Here is a 24,037-nt window from a genome sequence, read left to right as displayed (position 1 = left end):
CAAAACTGTTCAGACCTGTGTTCACCAATTCTCTAATTCTACTGAATAACAAATCCTATACTTAAATCCTGTTCTCTGTGACATATATTTTCAAAGTACGGACACTCTGTCTGTAAGTTGCAAAAACAAGGAAAAAATGATATTAAGTCTTAATACAGGCACATCGATATTTGGTAGTGTCATCTTTTACAGCAAAAAATAACTTTACATTTCTTGGGGTATGTATGTACCAGCTTTACATACTGTTCAGGAGTTATTTTGGCTTACACATCCATGCATTGCCAAGACGCACAGTCCCCCCAAAAAGTGGCCACACGGCATAATGCTGCTACCACCACCATACTTAACTGTAAGTATAATGTATTTTTGATTTGTGGGCAGTGATGTGAAAAACAATATGTGCCGCAAATATTATTTTGATCTTGGGCCAAAAAAACTCTACCTTGGTCTCATCTGACCATTTCTTTTCACACTTGTGCTTTTACATAGTGCTTTTTAAATAATAGTTTCTTTTGCGCCACCCTCCCATACAGGCCAATGTTGTGTAAAGTTCTTGATATAATTGACTTGTGTCCCTTTACTTCAGTTTCAGCTACTGAACTCTGTATTTCCTTCAAAGTAATTGTTGCCCTATCTGTGTCTTCCCTCACAAGTTTTCTTGTTTGAGCAGAGTCCTCAGGGACAAACTTTTTTATTTTATGAATAGGCCGCGTCTAGGTGGTTTCACTACCTGATAATTGAACCAACAGCGCCCACTGGGACATCTAATATTTTGGGCTTTGTTTTGTACCATTTTCCCAATTTGTAATAATTTGTGTTTCTGTATCTCTAACTTCTTTGTGATGCTGTTTAGTCTTCTTGTAGCACTTCCACCACATGGGGATTGAATACATATGCAAACATCATATTTCAGGCTTTTTTTTTTTTTATTAAGATGTTTTTGGAACATAAACATGTCACATAAAAAAAAAAATGTTTGTGTTTTGACATATTCTCTGTGGTATTAATATTTCAGTGTAGGACTTCTTGTACTGCATAGTTGCCTACGCTCCCACAGTGTCCAGAAGGCTCCAGAATTTTGTGGACTTCTTTTGGACTCCCGGGAGAGTATTCCATCCTCCTGGATCCTACCTGTTTCCCTATTGAATTGGGGGAGGCCTTGGTGCTTACGCCCAAAAGTAAGCAAATATGTTTAGTAAAATGAGAATTTGTCAAGGACCTGAATCATTTTTCAGGTTGTGTGTTCATTTGTGGTCTCCTGAGGTCAAACTAGTCTCTCAATACATTTTATCCTCCCTTTAAAACTCTGTACAGTAGTAATTCCATTCTAATACCTTGGTCACATTTACAGTTTACTTTTTCCACTATGGAACTTCTAAACTTAATTTACTTGGTTAGAAATGTGTATTCATCTGATCAGTGCCCGTATTTTGATATATTTGGAAAAATGGTTTTAGTTGCCAGATACCTATTATGTGTTCCTAACCACAAATTTTAAACCTGAAACAATTACCTTGTTTAGAAAACAAACAATAGAACACTTTGTGTAGAGAAAATATTCATAAAGAAGATTCATCTGCTGTGGTTTAATGGTTAAGGCAGACAGAAGTGAAACATACCAAGATATTGAGTCGGCCTTCCAGTTTGGATTAACATTCCTCAGGATATTACGTCTACAATGTTGGGTCTGTGCTTGATAATAAAAAATTGTGTGTAAACTTTAAAGGAGTTTGGATTTTATTTTTGCTTAACATAATGTCTCGAATCTAGTGCTGTGTGTGTTTGCACAGATTTATAAAGCAGCACTGTACACTTAGAGATTGGTCCTGTGGATAGATATGTGAATAAGTGCAGAAGTGGCATCATGGGGCAATGAAATTTAAATTATAGCACCACATTCATACTTATATGGGCGCTTTACCTGTACTTTTCAATGGAAAGGTTACATTTATTAAATACATGTATAAGAACTGCACTATATTTTTTTAAGTGTTCAGATTTAAATAATTTTAGAAATGTATTTGAACAACCTTTTCCCAATTCAATGATTTTGAAAGACAGTAGTGTCATCTGAACCTACTTCCCCCTTCTTTAGAATGATAAGAAGTGAAAGCTTGGTTGTTTTTTTTTGGGGGGGGGGGAGGGGGGGGAGATATATGTCAAATTTCTGTGTTTTTGTTTTTTGTTTTTTTCCCCGCTTCTTAGTTTTCACTCCTTTTTTAGATCTTTCTTTATTTCATTCCTTATCACTCTCTTATTTTCTCTTCAATATTTTATATATCCTTTATTTAAGGTCTGACTAGACTGCGGTGTATAAAATTGGTCCTGTGGATGGAAAAATGAGGCAGGGCAGGTTTCGGGGGACAGAGAGAATGGTAGTGCTCTGCTGTGCTCTTGTAAACAAACACTCGCCAGATTCAAACAATCAGGCCATGTTCCCGTAGTCCATCAGTCATACATAGTCTCATGCACTGGGATTCTGAATGTGTCACAAAGAACAAAGGGATTATTACCCATTTATGACTCATCACTTACGTTGCATGGAAATTGACGACCACTCATTCTTCTTTGAATCATGTGAGAGGTCTACAGGAGTGCAGCATAGTGATTGTTGGAGACTTGGATTTTGCAAATAGCAGATCACATGTACATAATAAATTCCATATAATTAACTTCAGTTTAGGATGGAGTTCTTTAAAGGAGTGTTTGGAAGGATGCAGGGATGATAATCTGATGGGGGTAAGCCGTTCCAAACAAATTAAGTTTTGGATGGGTGAGTGAAAAGGTTGTAGGAGGAGGGATTTTACTACAGTGCATGTGTAATGCACTGTGCAATAGAGTATCGTACAGTTTGAGCTGCACAATATCATTGTGATCTGGACCTAATCTGGAAAGGTAATGTGTTGCCCCTTTACGGGACTAGTGGTCACCTGTGAGGCACCTCAGTCCTAGATTTTAATATGCTGTAACAAGAAATATGCAGTCAGGTTTCTGTTTTTTAGCCTTCCTCTTTCCTCAACAGTTTGGGCACATCTGGCATAAACTGCACATTCATGCATACCATTTGAAGTACTACACTTGCAGTTTGTACCATACAATACCTCAGTGCTTCACAAGGTTGCACTTACAAGCCCACATAATCTTCTTACCCAGCAAATCATTGGATGATACACGCATCAATTTTTTCATGTTAGAAAGCTGGTACAGTTCTAGGCACTAATAGATCACATGTCTATAAAACGTGACACTGCTAGCCAGTCGGCTTGGACAAAATTGGCACCAGATGCCTGAGGTTTTAAAAACTCTGACTAACCCAAACAAACACCTTTCTGGCTCACCAATGCAAAGAAGACGTGGAAAAACCATTCTTGCATATTTTTCCAGAATGTCTGGAATGCTCCCGAATTCAGGGAGAGGCGGGATTTATTGATCTGTTTCACATTGTTAAGCCCTGCGAATCGCAGTTGGGGGCAGGCTAAGGTGACTCTATGGTATCACCATGCCCCGTCCCACACTTGCCTGCTGACATCCCCTGTGGGCAAAACACATTTGTGCCTATTGCAGAGCAACACTCTTCTGCATTTTTTTTTTCTTTCCTTATTCTATTTATAGTTGCTTGTGCATACAATTTACTGTCTGTTTGTTTTTTTTTTTTTTTGTTTTTATATTTTATAAATATTTTATTTTTTTCATTTTATTTTCTATTTTATTCATCATTTATCTCTTATTTTTATTTTATTCTTTTATATTTTTTAAAAGGAGGGCGGGCAAGGCACTGTTTGAACCACAGACTGACTGTACCTTGAGTTGAATATCTGTATTGCACGGGGCGCCCCATGCAGCTGCATGTATCCATCGTGCCTTAAGCAAGCACTGTGTGGGCACTATAGATACTCCCTTCCCCCCAACTCCTTGGGTAGCCCCTCTCTCGGGCACTACTTCGCCACCTGTTTTCTTACCTTGTGTCCAGCTGGGGAGGAGATGGCATCTTCTGCTCATCTATTAGGCTCTAGACTGACATCATAGCCCAGCATCAGTCACAGCGTATCATTGACCTGGAGGAGCAACATCCGCCAGATTCATAGCGAAGAAGCTGCCGGCTAATACACCATGTCTGCAGCCAGCTCTCAGTGTGGAGTCATTGCAGAGAAAATAAAACTACTTTTCACATGTCACTCATTCCTTGTTTTAGACGCCCCCTAAACTGATCACCTAGGTTTGCATAGTTGTAACGCCAGCCCTACAAATCAGGCTCTCCTTTTATAGGACTTTTAACTACGGAGACCATATTAACACCAAACTTTACCTATTACACATATTTACATGTTAAGAAGGTACCTCACTATTTGTTTTCCCTATGTCTATTATGTTTTTGACACTGAGAGACAACACTTATGGGAGGACATTACTTTGAGGACGGACTGAATACAAACCCAATTCGATTTAAAGTGATCATAGATGTTTTTTAGGTGGCTAAGTGATTAGCACTTCTGCCTTACAGCACTGGGGTCATGAGTTCAATTCCTGTCCATGGCCTTATCTGTGAGGAGTTTGTATGTTCTCCCCGTGTTTGCGTGGGTTTCCTCCGGGTGCTTCGGTTTCCTCCCACACTCCAAAAACATTCTAGTAGGTTAATTGGCCGCTAACAAATTGACCCTGGTCTGTGTGTGTGTGTGTGTTAGGGAATTTAGACTGTAAGCCCCAATGGAGCAGGGACTGATGTGAATGAGTTCTCTGTACAGCGCTGCGGAATTAGTGGCGCTATATAAATAAATGGTGATGTTGATGATCTTATAGTCCGCTGTCTATGGACAACAACCTCTGGTTGTTGTCCATGGACAGCGGACTATAAGGAGCCAACATATTGATTCATCACCCCCACCATACACTATGAGAACATATTAAGGAGGATCCACGCTGGAGAGACATTGCTCAGCCAATATACACGTTTAGTACATAATTTGCAATTTGTATCAGATTACATGTGGTTCTTTTATCATATTCTGAGATTCGCCTATTCCCATATTATACCGAAGTGACTGTAGCGCTTGATAAGTATATACGTATACTTTATTTTCACTACAAGTTTCCTTAAGAGTGTGGGTTTTTTTTGTCCTTTATCGTGCCTTGTTCTCACTCTAGGAAAAAAATAAATTCTTCTGCTTTGTGGAAGTAAAGAGCTGTGAACGCAGGCAACAAACCCCCATGGTTCTGGAAGTTGGATGGGGTGTTTTCTTTAAAGTCTCTTTATTTCTAAATGTGTAACAAAATGCAAAATGATGCAAGCAGCATAAAACATGGATGCACACAGATCCTGAAGCAGCTGGCTGCTTAAATACACCATTTAAGGCAGTCTGAGAACGCTAGTCTAACAGAATGACACCCTATTTTTCCTTTCGATAAGCAAGGTCCATAAGTTTTGAATACAGAAACATAAGAAACATCCATATTTGTCCACTGTGCAGCTATGCCCCACCTTGTGACAACCATGATAGGAGAAAATAAAAACTTTGATATTGAAATCATCCACTTGTACATTGACACAATAAGCTTATCGGTGGTCACATGAAATCATTAAGTTATTAATTTTAAATAAATTTGAAGACACTTGCTTTCAAATTATGTGAATGATTCATTATACACTGGAATATGCTGCATAATATGCTGGTGTTCATATAACAGAGATAATAGGCCTGAACTGGGTGGCCTCTGTCTGCATAAGTGTCCAATAAAGATACTCTCCAGCAGAGGAGTACCCCACGATAGAAATTTAAGAAAATCTAATGTTTGGAAACTATGGTACAATTCTCTATTTATGAATGCTATAGCTACTTTTAAAATTTTTTGCCAAATGTTGGATGGTATGCATAAATCAATTTGTTTTTACCAACCAGTCGTTCCCTGCGAAAACTGGGTGTGCCAAAATAATATGGAACTGCATGTTGACTTCATGCCATATTTCTTATTACAATGGTCCAAATACAACAATGCAAATATTACAATGTTGTCTGGTTGGGTTGTTATACAATATTATCACTGTGACAAAATATTGGCCTTTGATTCTGACATGTAGAAGCAATGACTCCAGTGTGACTTGTCGATTTGCTTTTTTTTTCTTTTTTTTTTTTTTTTTTAAGGGCTAGGGTTAATACCACCAACAAAATGTCCCATGTCCTGGAGCTGTCTGTGAAATCAATGAAGCGCTTAATGTTCTCTGAGGTCTGATGCCCTACCATGAAATCACTTTTAATCTGGGTAAACAAGCTTCAGAAGGGGACTCGTCTGGGCTGATGTAATTCATAAAAATAAAGTCTATGTTTTTTATGATTATTTTTTGTGTTAAAGTTTTGTGCTAGTCAATGAACGATCCTTCCTGAATGATGATGTAGGCTCTCTAGTAAGTGCAAGGGCACTTTCTTTAAAGTATAAAACCATTGATACATGTGTGTCTTAAAATGTTGACTGTTCCTGAAGTCAGATACACATTTGGCACACTGGTCGCTTTTAGGTTACATTTCACATTAAACACTTGAAACCCCTTGTTTGGAGCCTAGGGGGTATATTTACTAAACTGTGTAGTTTGAAAAAGTGGAGATGTTGCCTATAGCAACCAATCGGATTCTAGCTGTCATTTTGTAGAATGTACTAAATAAATGACAGCTAGAATCTGATTTGTTGCTATAGGAAACATCTCTACTTTTTCAAACCCACAGTTTAGTAAATATATCTCTAAATTTTAATCCATGGAGGAATTGTTTTCCTGTAAGGAATCCTTACATTCAGTGGTGGTAAAATGTTGATTTGTCTAATCGGCTGTAAAATCTAAACTGGCTCTCATGACCAACTTACATCATAAACAGCCTTTGTGATGTCTCTCAGCTTTGAAAGAACATTCACTGATTTTGTATAGAACAGTCATTTGTCAGCTGAGTGTGAGCTGTACACACTGTGTATTGCTTTGACTTGTATGCTGACATGACATCTCAGTCTAAGGAAAGATTATTTTGGCCTAAATGTGCTATAAAAAGGTTACAATTTGTTACATATTTTTGATATGTATGAAAATATATATCAACACCTTCATCTGAAGGGAAATCTCCCAAATTAATAGATTTAAATAGTCCCTTTAAATATTTTGAAAAAAAATGTTAGTGGTTGAGAGATGCAGGAAATGTGTTTGAGACTGGCCAGGGGTATGTGTGGCAGAGGGAGCGTATGGTTTGCTCCCCATGCTCTGTGCCGGTGCACGCACTTCTGTACCCATAAGGACTTTTGACAATGTTGAGAGGTTCCTCCTTTTTTTTTTTTTTCTGTTCTGTAGTAAATTCTGGATTGAGTAAGGCATAAGTGATTGGCAAAATGAGGCCATCTTCTTGAGAGAAGACGCCACCATACTTGTAAACCATTTACTGACATGGGAACCCCCATCTATAATGGAGCCCTGTATCCATGAGCTTCTTGGTGATGTACGGTCTATATTGAAGCTTATCGGGCGTGAAATCCGCAAATTTTTGTATGTGAAACGCATCCACTTCGCTTCATGTTCTTGGGCTCCTTTGAACGCTTCCTTTTGTAGTATAATAGTGAAATAGGATAATAACATCGTGTTGTTTCTCATCTGAAGATGGCTTTCATTTGAGAGCATAATGTGCATGCTAGACTAAAAAAAAAGTAAAGATTAGGGTCCAGGTTGGGCAACAAATATTTCTTTAGGTGCAGGAAATGCCTCTGAAGATGGGTTATATGTTTTGGTATGTTATATATGTGTATGCTATTCCTTCTTGCTTTATTGCCAGTGTCTTCTAAATGCAACTGCACTTAATGTTGTTGCACCTGCTCCAGCTTTTTTACCCTTAATGGTATTGTCCAAGTCTGTCCGATCAGTTGGCTTGTTTCTAGAGAGTCTATCCTGGTGCTTTGCTGTGCAATTTGGTGTTATGTTGGTGATGAATGATGGCGGATCAGCCTGAAATGTAATCTGCATTTTTGTTAAATGCTTGTCCAGGCAGACATGGTAAAGATACTGATATTCAGGGTTTTCTCTGGAAACTTCCAAAGCACCACTGATTTGAAAAGCCTTGAAAAGCTATGTCCGCTTGAGAGAGCCTGCCATGTTGCAGTGCTTCTAAACATGATGCAAATCTGTGGGTGTTTAATGAATCAGGTGGGGGAAAAAAAAAAAAGCTATTTGGTGCCAAATCTGTCAAGAACCAGAGCTTATAACAAGACCGTGCATACATCCCTGTTACAGTAAATTCTAGTTCTGGATAGAGGTTTCTAAAACGTTAAGGCAAAGAAGTTCTCAGCAGTTACATCTCCTTATAGCTTTCTTATTGCTGGTATAGCATAAAGACTCTTCTTGTTAGCGAAGAGGATAACAAAAATGAATAAAACTAAACAAAAATACTGATTTGCAGTGTATTCTCAGAACTGACAAAGGCTGTAAAGGGGGATGCTCAGCTGTTGCACCAAAAGTACTAAAGACAAGTCCCACTCAACCCAGACTGTACTGAATGGGAAACTATTGAAATCAGCACATAAAATGATTTTAGGAATTGTTTGAACTACAGGTGTCTTGAGTTCATCCACTGCAGCCAAACAATTATAAACATATACCGGGTTAATTAAAAACACACTGTTCTACCATCTCAGAATTTGATGGCTATGATCTGGCATGCCTCAAATTGGGACTGTACTGTACATACTGGCAGCAAAAATATAAAAAAGAATGATAATGCTAGATACCTAATTAAAACGTTTAGATGTAACTTGGTGTATAAAAACATCCAGTTGTAAATTAGGTGATGTTTTTAAATTTAAAAACAAACAAAATTTGGTGTCACTTTTGACCAGGAGGTGCTTTTTTTAATCCCATTATTGTAACCTTCCGCCATCTTCAATCTCCCTTGTTAACTACTCTATTTTTATGTTTTGTGTGTTTGCCATGTATCGGACTGTGTTTAGAATTATGTATGTCTGTTTTATGGGAATATGACATGGCAGCTTTTGTTTGAAAACAAATGTGTTGTAGAGTCTATACTGCAATTACCATCTCAAATGAAAACAATCCTCTGATTCCTCTCTTCTGCAGTTATTTATACAGTAGAACCAGGCTTTTTGTGAAGGTTGGTTTCTGTTAGTGCAAGATATTGCCTATGGTGAAATCTGTTCTTTGGTAGATCTGTAACAGTACATTTGCCAGACATGGAAAACAACCGTGGCTGCTTTATAACTACTAGAAAGCAGAAATGCTCTGTTTGTGTGTCAATGTTTTAAACACAGAAATAAAATATAATACATTTTGGTGTTGATATAAGTAATTATGAGCAGAGAAATTACAGTGCATCAGTGTCAGAGCTACCGCTGCTGCAGGGGGCCCAGCGGTGAGTGGGGCCCATAGCCACCTTACACACCTTGCAACGGCTGTAGGTCTGACACTGCCTGTATCTACTATCATCTCAGAGCCTGTGCAGTTAGGACCGGCACAGGGTTTCACTGGAAAAGACCCCGCTTATGTTCAAAAGAGCAATGTTGAGGTTGTGGAAGGATGGACTGCATCGTCCAGCGTTCCTGATAGTCCACATTTTGCTATGGGGCTCATCGATCGCGTACCAAACACGCAGTACCATGTGACGATACCGGGCTTAATGTGTCGCTCTGTGCCGCAGAGATGGCCTGGCCGATACATATACTAGGTTCAATATCGCCCAAGCAAATATCAGGAATAAAAAAAGAAGTTTATTTAGCAAAATGGTAGCACCAAACAGCAATAATAATATTTAAATTATAACATGCAACACACAGCACTACAGTCTGATACAGAAAACATACAAGGTATATAAACTAAAAACATCTCACCAGTTCCCTAGCCAATCTCGGGGGGGGGGGGGGGGGGGGGTGCTGTCAATCCAAAATGTTCCTGGGACACAGAACCTCTCCCTTTTAAGACTACCAGCAAGGCAGCGGTCCTGGGTCACTGTCACTCCACTTTTGTTGAACCTACAGCTCCCAAAGGCCTGGAGTAAAAGGTCATGACAAAGGCAGTACTCCAGGGACAGTTTGTCTCTTCTCTGTCACCTGACAGAGACTAAAGCCTCAACGCCAGCCTGACTTCAGCTATCACTGGGTAGTGAATGCCAATTTTCTGTTTTTATGAGCTATCTTTTAAAGGCAGGAGTAACTTTTTGTGGCGTCCCAGGACCTGTCTAATTGGTCCTTTTCTGTGTTTAACATTTCACAGATAGCAGATGATTCTCTCTTGATACATTTAGGGACTGATATTGCTCTATGGCTACAAAGCAGAGTTTGTTTAAACAGGAGAGATCACATTACATTTTAAATCATACTTACCAACTTTCTTCAGCTCTCTTCCGGGAGCCTGCCAGTGGAGGTGGGCGTGAGGGGGCGCCCCCCCCCCCCAAAAAAAATAAAATAAATAAATTGCGGCATTTTGGCCCTGCCCCCTGTGAAGTAATGACGCAAACGCGTCATTTGACAGTGGGGGGCGGGGCCAAACACAGCGATTCAGCGGGAATCGCGGCGTTTGGGACCTAATTCTTCCTAGTGAAGTGGGCAGAATCCGGGAGATTGACACACTCTCCCGGGAGTCCGGGAGACTCTCGCAAAATGCGGGAGTGTCCGGGAGAGTTGGCAAGTATGTTTTAAATACAAAATGTAGTCCTCTGTAATTAAACAAATAACTCTATCTGTGGACCTTTCCTCTAACTTAACACATGATAGGGAAAAGGTGTGATGTCCAACATTCATGTATGAATGTACAACAATCCTTTTGCCTATGCTGAAACAATAGACTAGTCTCTCAAAATAAGAAAGCCATGCTGCCTGACATATTACCTTTTTAAAAAATACAATATATACAAGTGTAAATACGATTGACAAATATGGGGAACCAGAGGGCTAGAAAAAGTATGTTTTTATAGTCCACACTTTAAGATACCAGGTGCAGACTGTTACTTTTAATACCTTGTTTCCTCACAAGTGCCTACTTGTTTTATGTGAATGTTTTACAATGTTGCCCATGCTACTAATTTAATTTCTGGTGAATTGCTATGTCTCTATTGTAAGGACCCATTAATAGCTAAAGCCATGTAAAGAAGATACGTGATTATCTTCCAGTAGTCCAAGTGTGAAATAGTCTTATTTTCTGCCCTCAGTGGTTTATTTTACCTATAAATTGCTCCTCCATATTAACTACGCTGTTAAACATTGTAGAGTGTTTTTTTTGTTTTTGTTTTTTTTCTAATACAGGTTTTAGTCCCTACTATATTTGTAAGAAAAATATCTAGTTGCATTAAACAATAACTGCTTCTCGTATTCTTTTATATGATCACAAAGATCTACGCTTGCCAGGGCTACACAATTCACACATTTTTATGCATTGATTGAACACATCTTTCAAGAAACATTGTTTCTTTTATTTCTTTCAGGAAAATTTTGAAGATGCATATGAAAGTATACCAGTGTAAGTAATCAACAGTTGTTTTTTTTTTATATCATATTAAACAAAAACATTGTTATAACCATCCTCCTACTCCGTTGTGTGACACTACAATAGATACACTTTTGAAATTTATTATGTGGTGTTTCTCAAGTATTGGGGCATATGCTTAAATTAAATGCAATTATTTTGGACTTTCTCCTAAAAAACTAAAACAAAAACACACCCTGATATCGCACTGTGATATGCGTAATCTACCGATTTGTACCCGTAAATGGTAGCTGCCTTGAAAATTAGTAATGGCTAACAAAGTATTGCATAAAGTAATTTTTTCTGTTTCCTTTACATCATTTGTACTTTATGTGCCAGTTCTCTAGACTATGTTCTCTGCATTGTTGGCTATAACCTTGAGCGTATGTTGAAAACTGTGTGGAATAGCGTCACTATAGACAAGTGTTGTGTAGTGAAGCTGGCAGAACAAATGTGAACACTTTGCAATACTAGAGACGTTTTAGGCAAAGAAATTTGGCACACTTGATAGTATTTACATTGTCTGTGCTCTCGTTTGACAAGTATTACACTCGTACTCCCTGCTATTTTAGGTAAGCCAGTGCTGAGTTCTTGCGTAGACAAATGCAGGTACAGGAGGCATGTGACTGTAACTTTAAGGGTTGGTTCCTTTTTGTTTTTTGTTTTTTTATAGGCGAGTTTTGAAGTTTGTTTTTCAAATAAAAAGGCAGATAAGTAGAAGATAATGGATAATTCCACACAAAGCTGAAAGTTGAGTTAAGTTTTGAGTGGAGTATTCAGCTCGCTCCTGGCTGCTCCCACTTCACCAATGAAATGCTACCTGTTAGAAAAAAGACTAGATCAGAAGGAGCAAGGTGATTTGCAGCAGTATCTGCCGCATTCTTCTTTCTCCTGCCTGGTTTTTGTTTTGGCCTTTTTAATAATTATAAAAAGGAGCGAGCAGAGCAGCAGTGGGCATGTGCAAAATGTCAGGGAACGCACCTGAAGTACAGACCACCAGGTGAGTATTCTTTTGGAACCAGGTTTTAATTGGAAGCTTTTGCTGCTGCTCCTAGGACACAGTGCTTAGGCGTATGATGGGATAAGTAGTTCCACATATACAGTATATTAGTAATAATACAGTATATTAGTATGATCTGCCTGTTTTGGCTCTATGCACAGCCATGATGTTCCTGGATGGGCAGGGAACTCTTGCATTTTACACACGTGTACAGCAAGCTATGCACATAATAATAGATTTATGGCATAGTGTATATAAAAAATTGTATTATCACTTGACCCAAAAAGTCCCAGTCAGTCTTTTGAAGCAAAATTGTAAAAACTGTACAACATAATAAATAAGTAGATTTAACTAGTTTATATGCATTTATTAGATATGATGAACCTTGATTTTCCTGTCTTCTATTCTCCTTGGTATGATGTTAAAACAATCTATGATCTCCGATAAATAATTGTTGAGTCTCATGAGAAATGGTTAGAATGCCATTTCTAAACCATTTGAATGACACCATTGTACAATGAGAGATATTTATAAATTGAGACTATTTGAGGCCTTTTCAGATCTGCCCAGGAGTGGGTGTCCCAGCAAATTCACTGTAAGATTACGTTGTATGATGCTCAGAGATATTGCAAGGAACCCAAAAACTGCATCCAGGGTTCTAAAAGCCCCTGTTAACATGGAAAATGTTAAAGCTCATAACTCTACTATCAAAAAAAGATTGAACAAGTGTGAATTTCCTGGAAAGGTAGCCAGGTGATAGCCCCTTCTATCCCACAAAATCATTGCAGTACAGGATAGGATGCATCAGAATGAAACCCTAAACTTTAAAAATGTACTCTATTTATTATAATTCACGAACATTTATTTATATAGCACCAGCATATTCCATAGTGCATTACAATTGGGAACTAACCTATTAATAAAAAGAGACTGGGTATTACAGACAGAGGGATAAGAGACCCGGCTTGCAAGCTTAAAATCTATAGGACAATACGAGTTTGACACATGAGGGTAAGTGCTACATGTTTAATATTTGCCCAGCCAGATTGCAAACGTAAAAAGTTCTTGGTGGGCTATATCATCCAGTCACACATCAATGTTGGTCAGTCTTGTGTGAACTGTGGAAAAGGGTGGGTACCCTTGGGAAGTTAATAGGATTGTTGCAGAAATGAATAAGCCTTGTCTGAAGAGGGGGGTTTTTAGAGAACACTTGAAGCTTGAAGACTAGCGTATTGAGGAAATTCCACCCAGTGGAAGCACATCCTACTGAATTATAGGGTGTACCAACTTTTTCACATATAGCTTCTTTATGTTGGTTTATTGAATGAATTGTGATAAATAACCCATATCAGATTTTACTCTATCATTAAAGATATTTATCACACTTTAGGACTTTGTGAAAGAGGGAGCACTTTTTTACATGACTCTTCTTCTTTCTTTTTCTTTCTTCCACACTTTCTCACACTTTCACTTTTTCTGTCTGGCTTTATTTTTCCCCTCCCGTCTGTTTGTTTTTCTCTTTCTCTTTTTTTTTTTTCTTCTTCTTTCGTTGTGTCTGTGTATTGTCTCTTTTATTGCATCCTCTCCCTCTCAATCAGTCATCACAGTGCATGTTGTGTATCAAAACAAACTCTACAACCAGTTTGTTCATATGCTTCTTGTTTCATCATATGAGATGACAAGCCTGGGACCTTTCACATTGATTATTTCCTGCTCATTAACATACAGCTTCATAACATATGGATACAATCTGCTTTCGTCACATCACTCACAGAGTGAATGGATTAACCTACATTATCCCTTTTGGTATCTCAGTGTACGAGTACTGCAGATATCTAGGCACCAATATATTGTGTGTGCGCGCTCAGTTTGCCCTGTAGTTGGAGTGATGGATTAGAATTAGGCTGCATCACAGACTGGTGAAATCTCCCAGCATCCCTCCTGAGCAAAGACGAAAGAGCATCATCCAGTGTACCAGCATCGACCTGCTGCTATTTCAGTTGACATTTGTTTCAAATGCTGTGATGGGGATCCCCTGCCAAGCCAGCTGCTACCCTGTGAATTTTACTTATTCATTTCTTCTTCATGACTAATTTATAACTGCCCAATTCGTACCTGGGCATACAAGTATATGGATTTATATATGTATATTTACATAATATACATATCCTGGTGTCAGTGGTTTATATCCCTTTTGGTACAGAGGGAGACCTGAGCAAGCAGGATTCAGCTGCATTGTGAAATCGCTTTTCTTCTTGTAAGTATAGTACTGGATTCTGCATTGCCACAATTGTCATAAATTGAAAATAACTCCTATAATGTACATCTGCCTCTTCACCTTCACATTTCACCTTGGAAATGCCTGGAATGAAATGAATGTAATTACGTTCTAGAAAACCATTGCAGAATGACATGGCTGTTTTTATTTTATTTATTTTTATACTTATGTTTGTCTCTGCTACTCAGGTTACTTGCAGCCTCTCACCCAACACTACATTTCTCATGCTCTGTAATCCTTGACAAAACCTGCCTATGTTATGTGTCATTACATTGTTCTGCTTCTAAAAGAAGTCAGGATGCATCATGCTTTACAAAATTATTTTCACACTACTGTGACTGGGAGGTCATGCAGAGCATCTGCGTCTCCTCCATATACCCTCCCTCTGCTTGCAGCCTCACCAGGGACCTCTTATTATTGTGCATGCATCAACTTGCATAGACTTGCTTACTAGGGGTGGGAGGAAAAATGTGATTTCAATCTGACGTAGCAGAAATCTTCTCTGTAAAAACAGCTGCTGGTTTTTGGTGTCCACCAAAAGGGAATGGAAGATTAGCATCTTTACTAAGAAAAGTAATTATTAAAGAAAGTAAAATTGGCGAATTGCAAAACATTGGTTGATGCAAACTGTCCAGCGTTAACGTTATGCAGTGTTGGGGAGAGGAATATGCCTGGTTTTCTATGTACTGAGTCAGCAGCAGCCACATCTTCACATTCAATATCGTATCTCAGATGTGCCTTTTCTGAATGTGTCTTAATCCTTTTGCTTAATTATATTTGCATTATTTTTCACTTAACCATATTATAAATAAGGATGGATAACATTCATTGTGAGGGAGATGTGATGTGGAGAAGTTACTTGATAATACAGAGAGCATGCGCTGTGGGGAAAGCGGCATGATCTGTGTATGCTGTATCAGATTGCTAGGAGCAGGTAACAGCAGGATAAAACTCAGTGCTCACCAAATTAACCCTTTCCTATGCAGGGGAGGTTTACACCTCACATAGGTGCTCAATTTATTAAATGGCGAAAAATACATATCTCCAGCAAAAATGTATACAAGACACTGGCACGGTAAAGTGGTAAGTTAAGTATCGCTACTCCCAGCCAGTGTCGCCGGGACAGCTGACAGTCTCGGCTGCCTATGTGACTATTTTGTTAAGTGACGGCGATAACACATTAGCGATTTCCCCCCCCCCCAGCCAATCACAGGCAATATATACATGTGTGACCGGGCTATGATCACACAGGTGAACTGAATGCGCAGACTTACACTTGTTCAAAAACTATAAAAAAAATATTAAATGTATATTTATATTAGCCTTGTACCAAATGTGTACAACATAAATCAGGCTTATCTGACTATATCTGGAGAATATTCCCAGTTTCTTTCTGAAGAGAACTCCAAACTTTAAAGCAGAATTAGGCACTCTGTGAAATGTTAAATTTTCATTCAAAATTGAGGATTGGAAACTTAGGACACATATGCTGCAAAAATTTCCTATTTCAAACCCAGGCACCAAAATCAACTTCTGTCACTGCAGTGATATATTTTGAGAATGAAGTAGGGCACCCTGTGTTCAAATCAGAGTTTGGGCGTAAAGGAAAGTACATATGCTGCAAACACATTCAATTCCTCTTTCAGATCCTGGACATTGGTGGTTTTTAATTGTGGTTTGGTGTTATGGCCGCATTAGGCACCTTCTGTTTCTTTTTTATACTCTTCTAGATACTACCTTGATCCACATAGGACCAATAGAATTTGATTGTAATTAGCTGAAGTACCTGGCATTGCTCAGGTTTAAATCTTTAAATTATTAAGTTATCAATGAGTTTGATGTAGCGGTTAATATTTTAAAAATAATTAGCAGCTAAGATGTCATCCAAATCCATTCAGTGGAAGGCGCAGAATAGGCTCCCTGTGTCAAAGTTCTGCCCAACGTACCCCAGCGGGAGAGCCAACCGGGACCCCAAACCCCTAGTATGTTTTCTGGGATCTTTGTGAAGTGTCTGTCCAAATCCATCCAGTGGAAGCCTCAGAACAGGCTATCCGGGTCAAAGTTCTGCCCAACATACAGCAACGTGAGGTCCAACCGAGACCCTACCCCACTAAAACCTGGCCAGGATCCAACTATGCGTTGGTTTCATTCCAATGCATGCAAGGGTGTCCGAATGCATAACCGGACAAACATATCTATTTCATATATAAAAATCATTGGTCTATTTCCTGCTTTTGCCATCCAGAGGTTGCAATATCAGAAGGATTACTGCCACAATCCCTGTTAAATAGGTTTTGCATTGTTTCGCTGGTAATGACCCTTAGATTGGAAGCACCCTATCTCCACCCGAATCACCTTTTCCTTTCAGAGATAGGGCTTTTCTCCATTTGATAAATAGAGCCCTATGAGTGCTAGTTGCAAAAAAGCCAAAGGTCTTATTGCATTTTGCACACTTTATGAAATACAGATTTTTAAATGTAACTCTGTGGCATTAAGCTGCCCTGATTTTATTTATTGTAGTTTGGACTATTTTGATGAACCAGATGTGGGATTAATTGCTGATCTCTTAGCAGTGTATTAACTGCTAGGATAAACCGGGAAACACGAACATAAATCACCAATCATGAAATGTAAATCTGTTACAGCTTCTCTCCTTAAAGAACTCTCTAGTTTAAAGAAATAGTTAGAATTCAGGATTTTGTAAAGGTTCAGTATTAAAATCCTTGAATTTAGTTAAATTTCTAAAACTCTACATCTAAGATATCTTGAAATTATTACTGTTTTAGGAGTGCATTGGACTGTTCAACATATCCTCTGCTTCCCAACATGTGCATTACCCAAGTAACAATCCCTTCAGAATGGGGCATTACTGGCCAATAATGCCCTGGCTGGATGGGTTGCTTTAACCCAGTCAGGTCATTATTGTGTTCTAAAAGGATTATTAATATAATATAAAAAAAAGGAATAAAAAGATTAGTAATTTAGCTTATAATTATTGGCATGCATTTTGTTATATTGATGATTTAACACAATGGCCTATTAAAAGCGTCCAAAAATTTTTTTTCTTTAATCTGTCACTGCCACAATTTACCAATAAAATCTTGCCGAGGCAGCTGAGTGATAATCAGCTGCTGCAATGATACTGGCCCAGAGCAGTAAGGGTTAACTCGCCACTTCACCAGGACAATCTGTCAATACGCGTATGGGCGAGCAGCCTGGCCAGTTCGCACATGTTCAGTGGAATTCTACTCTTAGACTTTTGCTTTCAGGTCCACTTAGTGAAAAGAAATACTGTAGTTTTAAAGAGATTAAAATAATAATAATAATCATTGTAAAACTATTGGGGGGGAAAAAGTTTATTAAAAAGCATTTTTCATTAATTTGCTTTTGTGTTTGCCACCCTGAGATGGAAATAGCAGAACAGTTATTGTGTAACATTTACTGCGGAGTTCCTTGTGGAACAGGCTTCACAAAGCTGTCACCTGGGAAAGAGAGCGAAATGCTGCCAGGGTCTACAGCCAGCAATAGCTGTTCTTTCACCCTCTGATAAATATATATATTGAATAGTAATAATGAACTGTTAACATTACATTTTAGAACTGCTGTTACTATTCTCATTTTTTATTCATCTAGAGTTGTCTGGATGAGGTGGTTTAGAAGATGTGTGTCTGTGCAAAGAGTCATACGTTGACCTTGAGGTCAAATGGCAAGTGTCACTTTGGCATAAGTTGTGCTGTACCTATGGTTGTATCCTCCTATGGTCTAATGGAAAGACAGTATAAGTCTTTATTACATTGTAAACTAATAAGCATTATCATAACTTGTATTTTATCTTGAAACTAATTTGGGAAATATGATCCTTCAGAAGTGGCATTGATGACATGGATGACCTTTATGGTCTTTCAGAATTCCTTCCTCCCTGTAACGTAATGATTTCCTTCTTTTGTGTAACACAACATCAGCATGAAAACGAACAAACACCGATCAAATATCTACTGTACATACAACCTAAGAGCCAAGTGATGACACAGATTTTATGTGTTTGCAAATTATTTTCATAGAACTACAACGTTGCAGAATGGCAGGCAATCAAACTTCTAAACAAAGTACTTATTGAAAACCATTTAGAAGGCTCCACAGCCTATTAGAGCCTGGTAAATAACTCAATTTGCTAAATACATGTCAGTCTCCAAGTGCCTGGAACTTCATCATGTTATTTTAAAGTGTATTTTAAATAGTGTTGGAAATAAGATTACCTTGCTTTATCAACAAGTTGCTTGGTTGACCCAAACGTCAGGTCCTTCATTCAAAAAGGCTTCCCAGATCTTGTATTCTCCCTGCCTCTGCCCCTCATGCTTTTCATATATGTACCCAGTGAATATATCTTGCATTTTCTATCTCCACTCACTTGTTTTAAAGTCACTGTTTGATGCAGTGATACATATGGAGGAGCCAATTACATATTTATAACAAATTGAAAACACTGTATGATTTTAATGTCCCCTTTATAATGTACATATACTCTAAATGAATATACTATTCTAGATTTAATTATTCTATGTGCATCAAGCAGAGATGCAGGATAAACTACTCAATTAAAGTAATATTTACACGGAAACTTATGCAGTTCTGTTTATTGTAAGGTAACAAAAGTACTGTAGCTGTTAGATTTCTATTGGGGTTATTGTAGGCTTTGCAATTTTACCCTAGGGTGTTCCAGCTAGTGATGTAAAGTTTGTTAGACTGACACCATGAGTCTGTGAGTGTCTCACATAATGTATAGCAGACTCAGGCAGTGAAAGTGAAAGATAATCCATACAATAATTAAATTACTTGACTCCATACCAAAATGTTGAAGGACACCCCCTTCAAATGCCTAAAAGAATGACCCAAAATCTCTTCCAATCAGGACACCCATTGCTCAAGAAGGAGCAGTCTTCTTCTAATTCAATACCACTCCAAGAGACAATCAACAACTCCAATTATTGCAGGCTTTTGTAACAGAATGGGAAACCATGGAGCCTGTGTTGATCCTTTTAAGAGACCTTTTTATGCCTCCTGGTTACATAGCAACTGGATATAGGATTTTTCATAAGAGAAGAAAAAAATGAAAATAAACTCCAAATAGAATAGTTGCTTCCAAATGCCAGAGCTGACGGCTTTTAACCTGGGGCAAATACAAGTGGTCTGTGGTATGTCCCCTCTACACTTGTACAATAACATTCTACTGCAGAAACTATGAAAAGGGACTGTAGCAATCCAAGATGAGCAGTCCACAATTCTATTTGGATATTTCCTCTACTGAAGGCATGTGGGCCAATGAACTTCAGTAAACTGCCACACATTTGATATATACAGAGGCTGCACATTGCTGAGGCACTCATTACAACACTGAAGGAAGTCTATCCTTTTCTTAGTACTTACCCTCAGCTATTTAATAATGTTCCTACTCCTCCCTCCCCATTGCAGTATTTGTCTCAGCTGCTCGGCAGGAATAGGTGTCTCATGGTACTGCAAAATTGGTCAGATATTTAAAATTGGTTGTTCTGTAGTGGACAGGGCCACCAAGAGAAATTTTGGGCCCCGGTACAGCAACTTCATGGGGCACCCTATAGTCGACTAGAAAGAAAAGCTATTTGCCAGCGCTTAGCTGCGGCGCACCGCCTAAGGGCTGTGGCCATACCATTGGGGCTGTATATCATTGGGGGTTGCCTAGGAGGTGAAAAGCGCAAGGCAAGGAATAATTTAATATATCCTCATTTGATGATACAATTATTTGGTGCTACAGGGCTCCCGTAGTCTAGGGATACAGCCCTGTAGCACTGTCATTACAGAAATGCCCAGCAGCTTTATTCACATATTCCCCATGTGCCCAGCAACTTTACTCACATGTGCCCCCCCTCTGCCCACATGCTTTAACCACACATGTCCCCTCCCCATCACATCACCCCTTCTTACCTTTTTCTCCACTACACAGGGATGGGAAGATATCCAGCAAGCTCGCTTGTTCTGTGTACCATGCGACTGCAGCAGTCGCATGACCTGCTGATGTCACAGGGACTCTGACCAGGATCCAGCCACTGCATTACGGAGATGGATGCAGACAGGCTGTGCGGTCCCTGCATAGACTGTCAAAGCGCATAGTACTCACTGCGGGGGCATCATTCATTCATAGAATATTGTACTACAAGACTAGACAGCCTATGCAGGTATATGAATGAATGACTCTGCCGCATAGACTGCATTCCTGACAACCCCCACCCCTCCCAGGAAACGAAAAAAAAAAAGCGCAGTAGAAAAAAAAAAATTAGCGAAAGGGAAAAAAGCAAACCAACAAAAAAAAAACATTGGTAATGTGCAATGGGGGCCTGGGCCCCCTGGCACGACCGGGCTCTGGTAATCCGTACCCCTCCCTTATCTCAGCACCCCTGGTGGTGGAATTTAAAGGTAGCAAATCAAATGCTAGCAAAGGTACTTCTAAAGAATACTATATTTGCTCTTGAAGTGTTACAGGACTGTTGGTTTGGAAAAATGACTCTATAAATAGAAGCTATATGGTTATTTACTTACTGATTGCAATCATTGTAGCAAAGAAGGAAGTCAATTAGTTTCTATGCTGACACACTTCTCGAAAAACTGGAGGACTAGAGGGCAAGTGAGTTTCTTGCCAATCCCCCCTGCTTGTTAGACTTCTCCTGCCAGATGATGCGGTATTATTCTCTGTGGCTGAATTTCAGGGGAAAAATTGCATTCTGCCAAAATTCATATTGCATGTCTGTTAAATAGCTCAATATTTTTACATTGCCATTGTATTTTTTGTTTCTTATTTTGTCATGCTGTTTTTTGCTTGTTCTAACCAGATAATCATCTGTTTTTCAACTGAAATGTATGTACTTGACTACATTTTTTTTAATTTAAGTGAGGATTTTGCTTTATTCAAGTACATGGTTGGCATGTCCTAAAAGGTCATTGCTGTAGACTATAACATTTCTTCACTAATCTGCATGAATTGTTCCTTAGGGCCTCCAAGATGGATCTCCGAAATGCACTGAAGGAATGCACAATGGCTCTTAACTTATTTCTAAATAATAAGTTTTCAGAAGCTCTTGAATTATTACGCCCATGGTAAGGTTTTCTGTTTTTTGTTTTGTTTTGGTTTTTTTAAAAAAAAAACGAATGATTTTTCAATTTGTTTTTTTTGCCTTTTGTATCATGCAGGTCATAATAGCTTTGTAATCTCTAAATGAAATGTTTTATTTTGAACTGACACAGATACAAAGGTTTACAAAGTCCAAGTTATTACCACTGACAAAATATAACAGTGATAATGTTTTAGTATCCAAAGTAATAACATTCTATATGTATATAGATAATCATACTTTCAACCAGTAAAATTAATATATATATATATATATATATATATATTTTATTGCCTGAATAATATAGGGAAAGCAAACTCTTAAAGATTGCCATTGGTAAAAACACGGACTTTTCTACTGAATACTAAAACACATGAGCCTTAGGGGTCTATTTAACAAAAAGCTTGTTGGGGTGATTGAAAATCTTCCATCACTGCTATTTATCATTACAAGGTCACTAGGGCTGCTGAGCAATGCTAAGCCCCCAATCAACACTGGCTGGCAGCGGTAAGCAGAGACTTACCTCTTCTCTGGCCAGTAAGGGTCACTTCTATGCATGTGTGACTTGGTATTACTGGGTCATAAACTGATCTGGAAGGTAAATTTTAAAAAAATGCTTTATTAAACATGAATTTATTTCTTAAATAGCTTTCCCATGCAAAACACGGGAAACCTATCACAGGAGGCAGCCTGGCAAATGCAATCATCAGCAATAGCTATTCGGGGCTTGGAAAATGGAGAGAAGCCCTATCTCTGGTGAAAACGCTTATTTTCACCGGATTTAGGGGTCTTCTCCCTATGATAAATAGACCTCTTAGTATTTACACATAAATGTATGTGCTGGGGAAAAAAAATAGGTTGATTTTGGTAAATCCTTATCTGTGCAAATATAACATGTATGGGGTAGTAGGAATTTTCTTTGAAGGAATCGTGCTACTAAGCTTTGATTTGTGCTACATGTATGTTGGGTCTGCCCTGAAAGCATGTAGTAAGCTGCTAATGTGAGGCTACGTAGATAACGGAGAGGCTAGGGAAGTTGTGTGAGGCACAGCAATGGACACTTCTGTCTAAATTCCATTTGACAGGCATAGATTTTTCAAAACACTAATGGCTACGTTTTCCTCAGAAGCCAAACAAAATATGATCTCTTTCAAGCCTTTATAATATGATGATGATGATGATGTTGGTGGATTATTTTTAAATATTAACACTATTTCATAGCAGATTAGCACAAATGTAAATATTTTTTCTTCCCTCCACAGGGCTAGAGATAGCATGTATCATGCTCTTGGATATAGCACCATCTTGGTTATGCAGTCAGCAATGACATTTGAGCCACAAGATATCCAGATGGGAATTGGCACAATGAAAGAGGCTTTACAGACGTGTCAAAGGTACGGTGTTTTGTATTTTTTTGTATTTTTTTTATTTTTTTAAGCTAAAACAATGTATTTAAAAAATATTTGCTGCTGTGGAAATATTGAATGATATGAATATTTTGCTCAGAGTGAAGGTAGACCTTCTTACAATGGTCTTTGTCAATTTAAAATATTGGATCTATGTTTAATAAAACTTAAAGCTAGCATGGCTACATTGTTATATTATAATGTATATACATCAAACATTAGTTAATATAGCTCTAGATTTCAAAAATAAATAACTGCATATTAACTCAGCTTACATCAAATCTAACGGTGGTCACCACTGGACTGGCTTTAATAGCTTTGTTCCAACCAGGGGTGTAGGAACTGAGTGGGCAGTTGCCCCCCCCCGCCCCATGAACTTCTATACAAGAAGCCTTCATGCTACTTTCTGAAATCATGCTATCTGTTCTAAACTTGTGAAACTTTTTTAAATTATAGATGGTCTTAGCATAACAACCAAATGTTCTTTAATATTGATTGCCCTAGTGTAAATTTAATACAGATTGATTTGTTTATTTAAAAAACTCTAAGTGTTCCGTTCATAAACATTTAATAACTAACCTGTATTGATGATGAACAATTGGCTATTCACTTTACGTTTACCCTGAATTTCGTGTGGTGTGTGCAGTAACGAACATGAGATGTAGCATTTTAAATTTATAGCACATACCATAACCAGTGAGGCATAGATTATAGATTTAAAAATAT

General features: G+C 38.3%; 1 protein-coding gene across 2 annotated transcripts in view; it reads left to right on the top strand.

The window, feature by feature from the left end:
* The window catches only part of TTC39B (tetratricopeptide repeat domain 39B), a 75,155-nt gene that overhangs the window by 25,766 nt on the left and 25,352 nt on the right, over positions 1-24,037 (top strand). Inside the window, exons 2-4 of one of the 2 annotated variants that reach the window (XM_075209844.1) lie at positions 11,448-11,482; positions 21,787-21,891; positions 23,168-23,299. In XM_075209844.1, the coding sequence (XP_075065945.1) occupies positions 11,448-11,482; positions 21,787-21,891; positions 23,168-23,299 (272 nt within the window). Of the gene's footprint in view, positions 1-11,447; positions 11,483-14,245; positions 14,746-21,786; positions 21,892-23,167; positions 23,300-24,037 lie in introns of those variants that run through there. The other variant, XM_075209848.1, reaches the window with a different exon arrangement.

The sequence above is a fragment of the Mixophyes fleayi genome, chromosome 1 (genome assembly GCF_038048845.1).
Source record: "Mixophyes fleayi isolate aMixFle1 chromosome 1, aMixFle1.hap1, whole genome shotgun sequence".
Taxonomy (NCBI): domain Eukaryota; kingdom Metazoa; phylum Chordata; class Amphibia; order Anura; family Limnodynastidae; genus Mixophyes; species Mixophyes fleayi.
The sequence above is the reverse complement of the archived record's forward strand: the minus strand, read 5'-3'. Positions and strand labels throughout refer to the sequence as shown.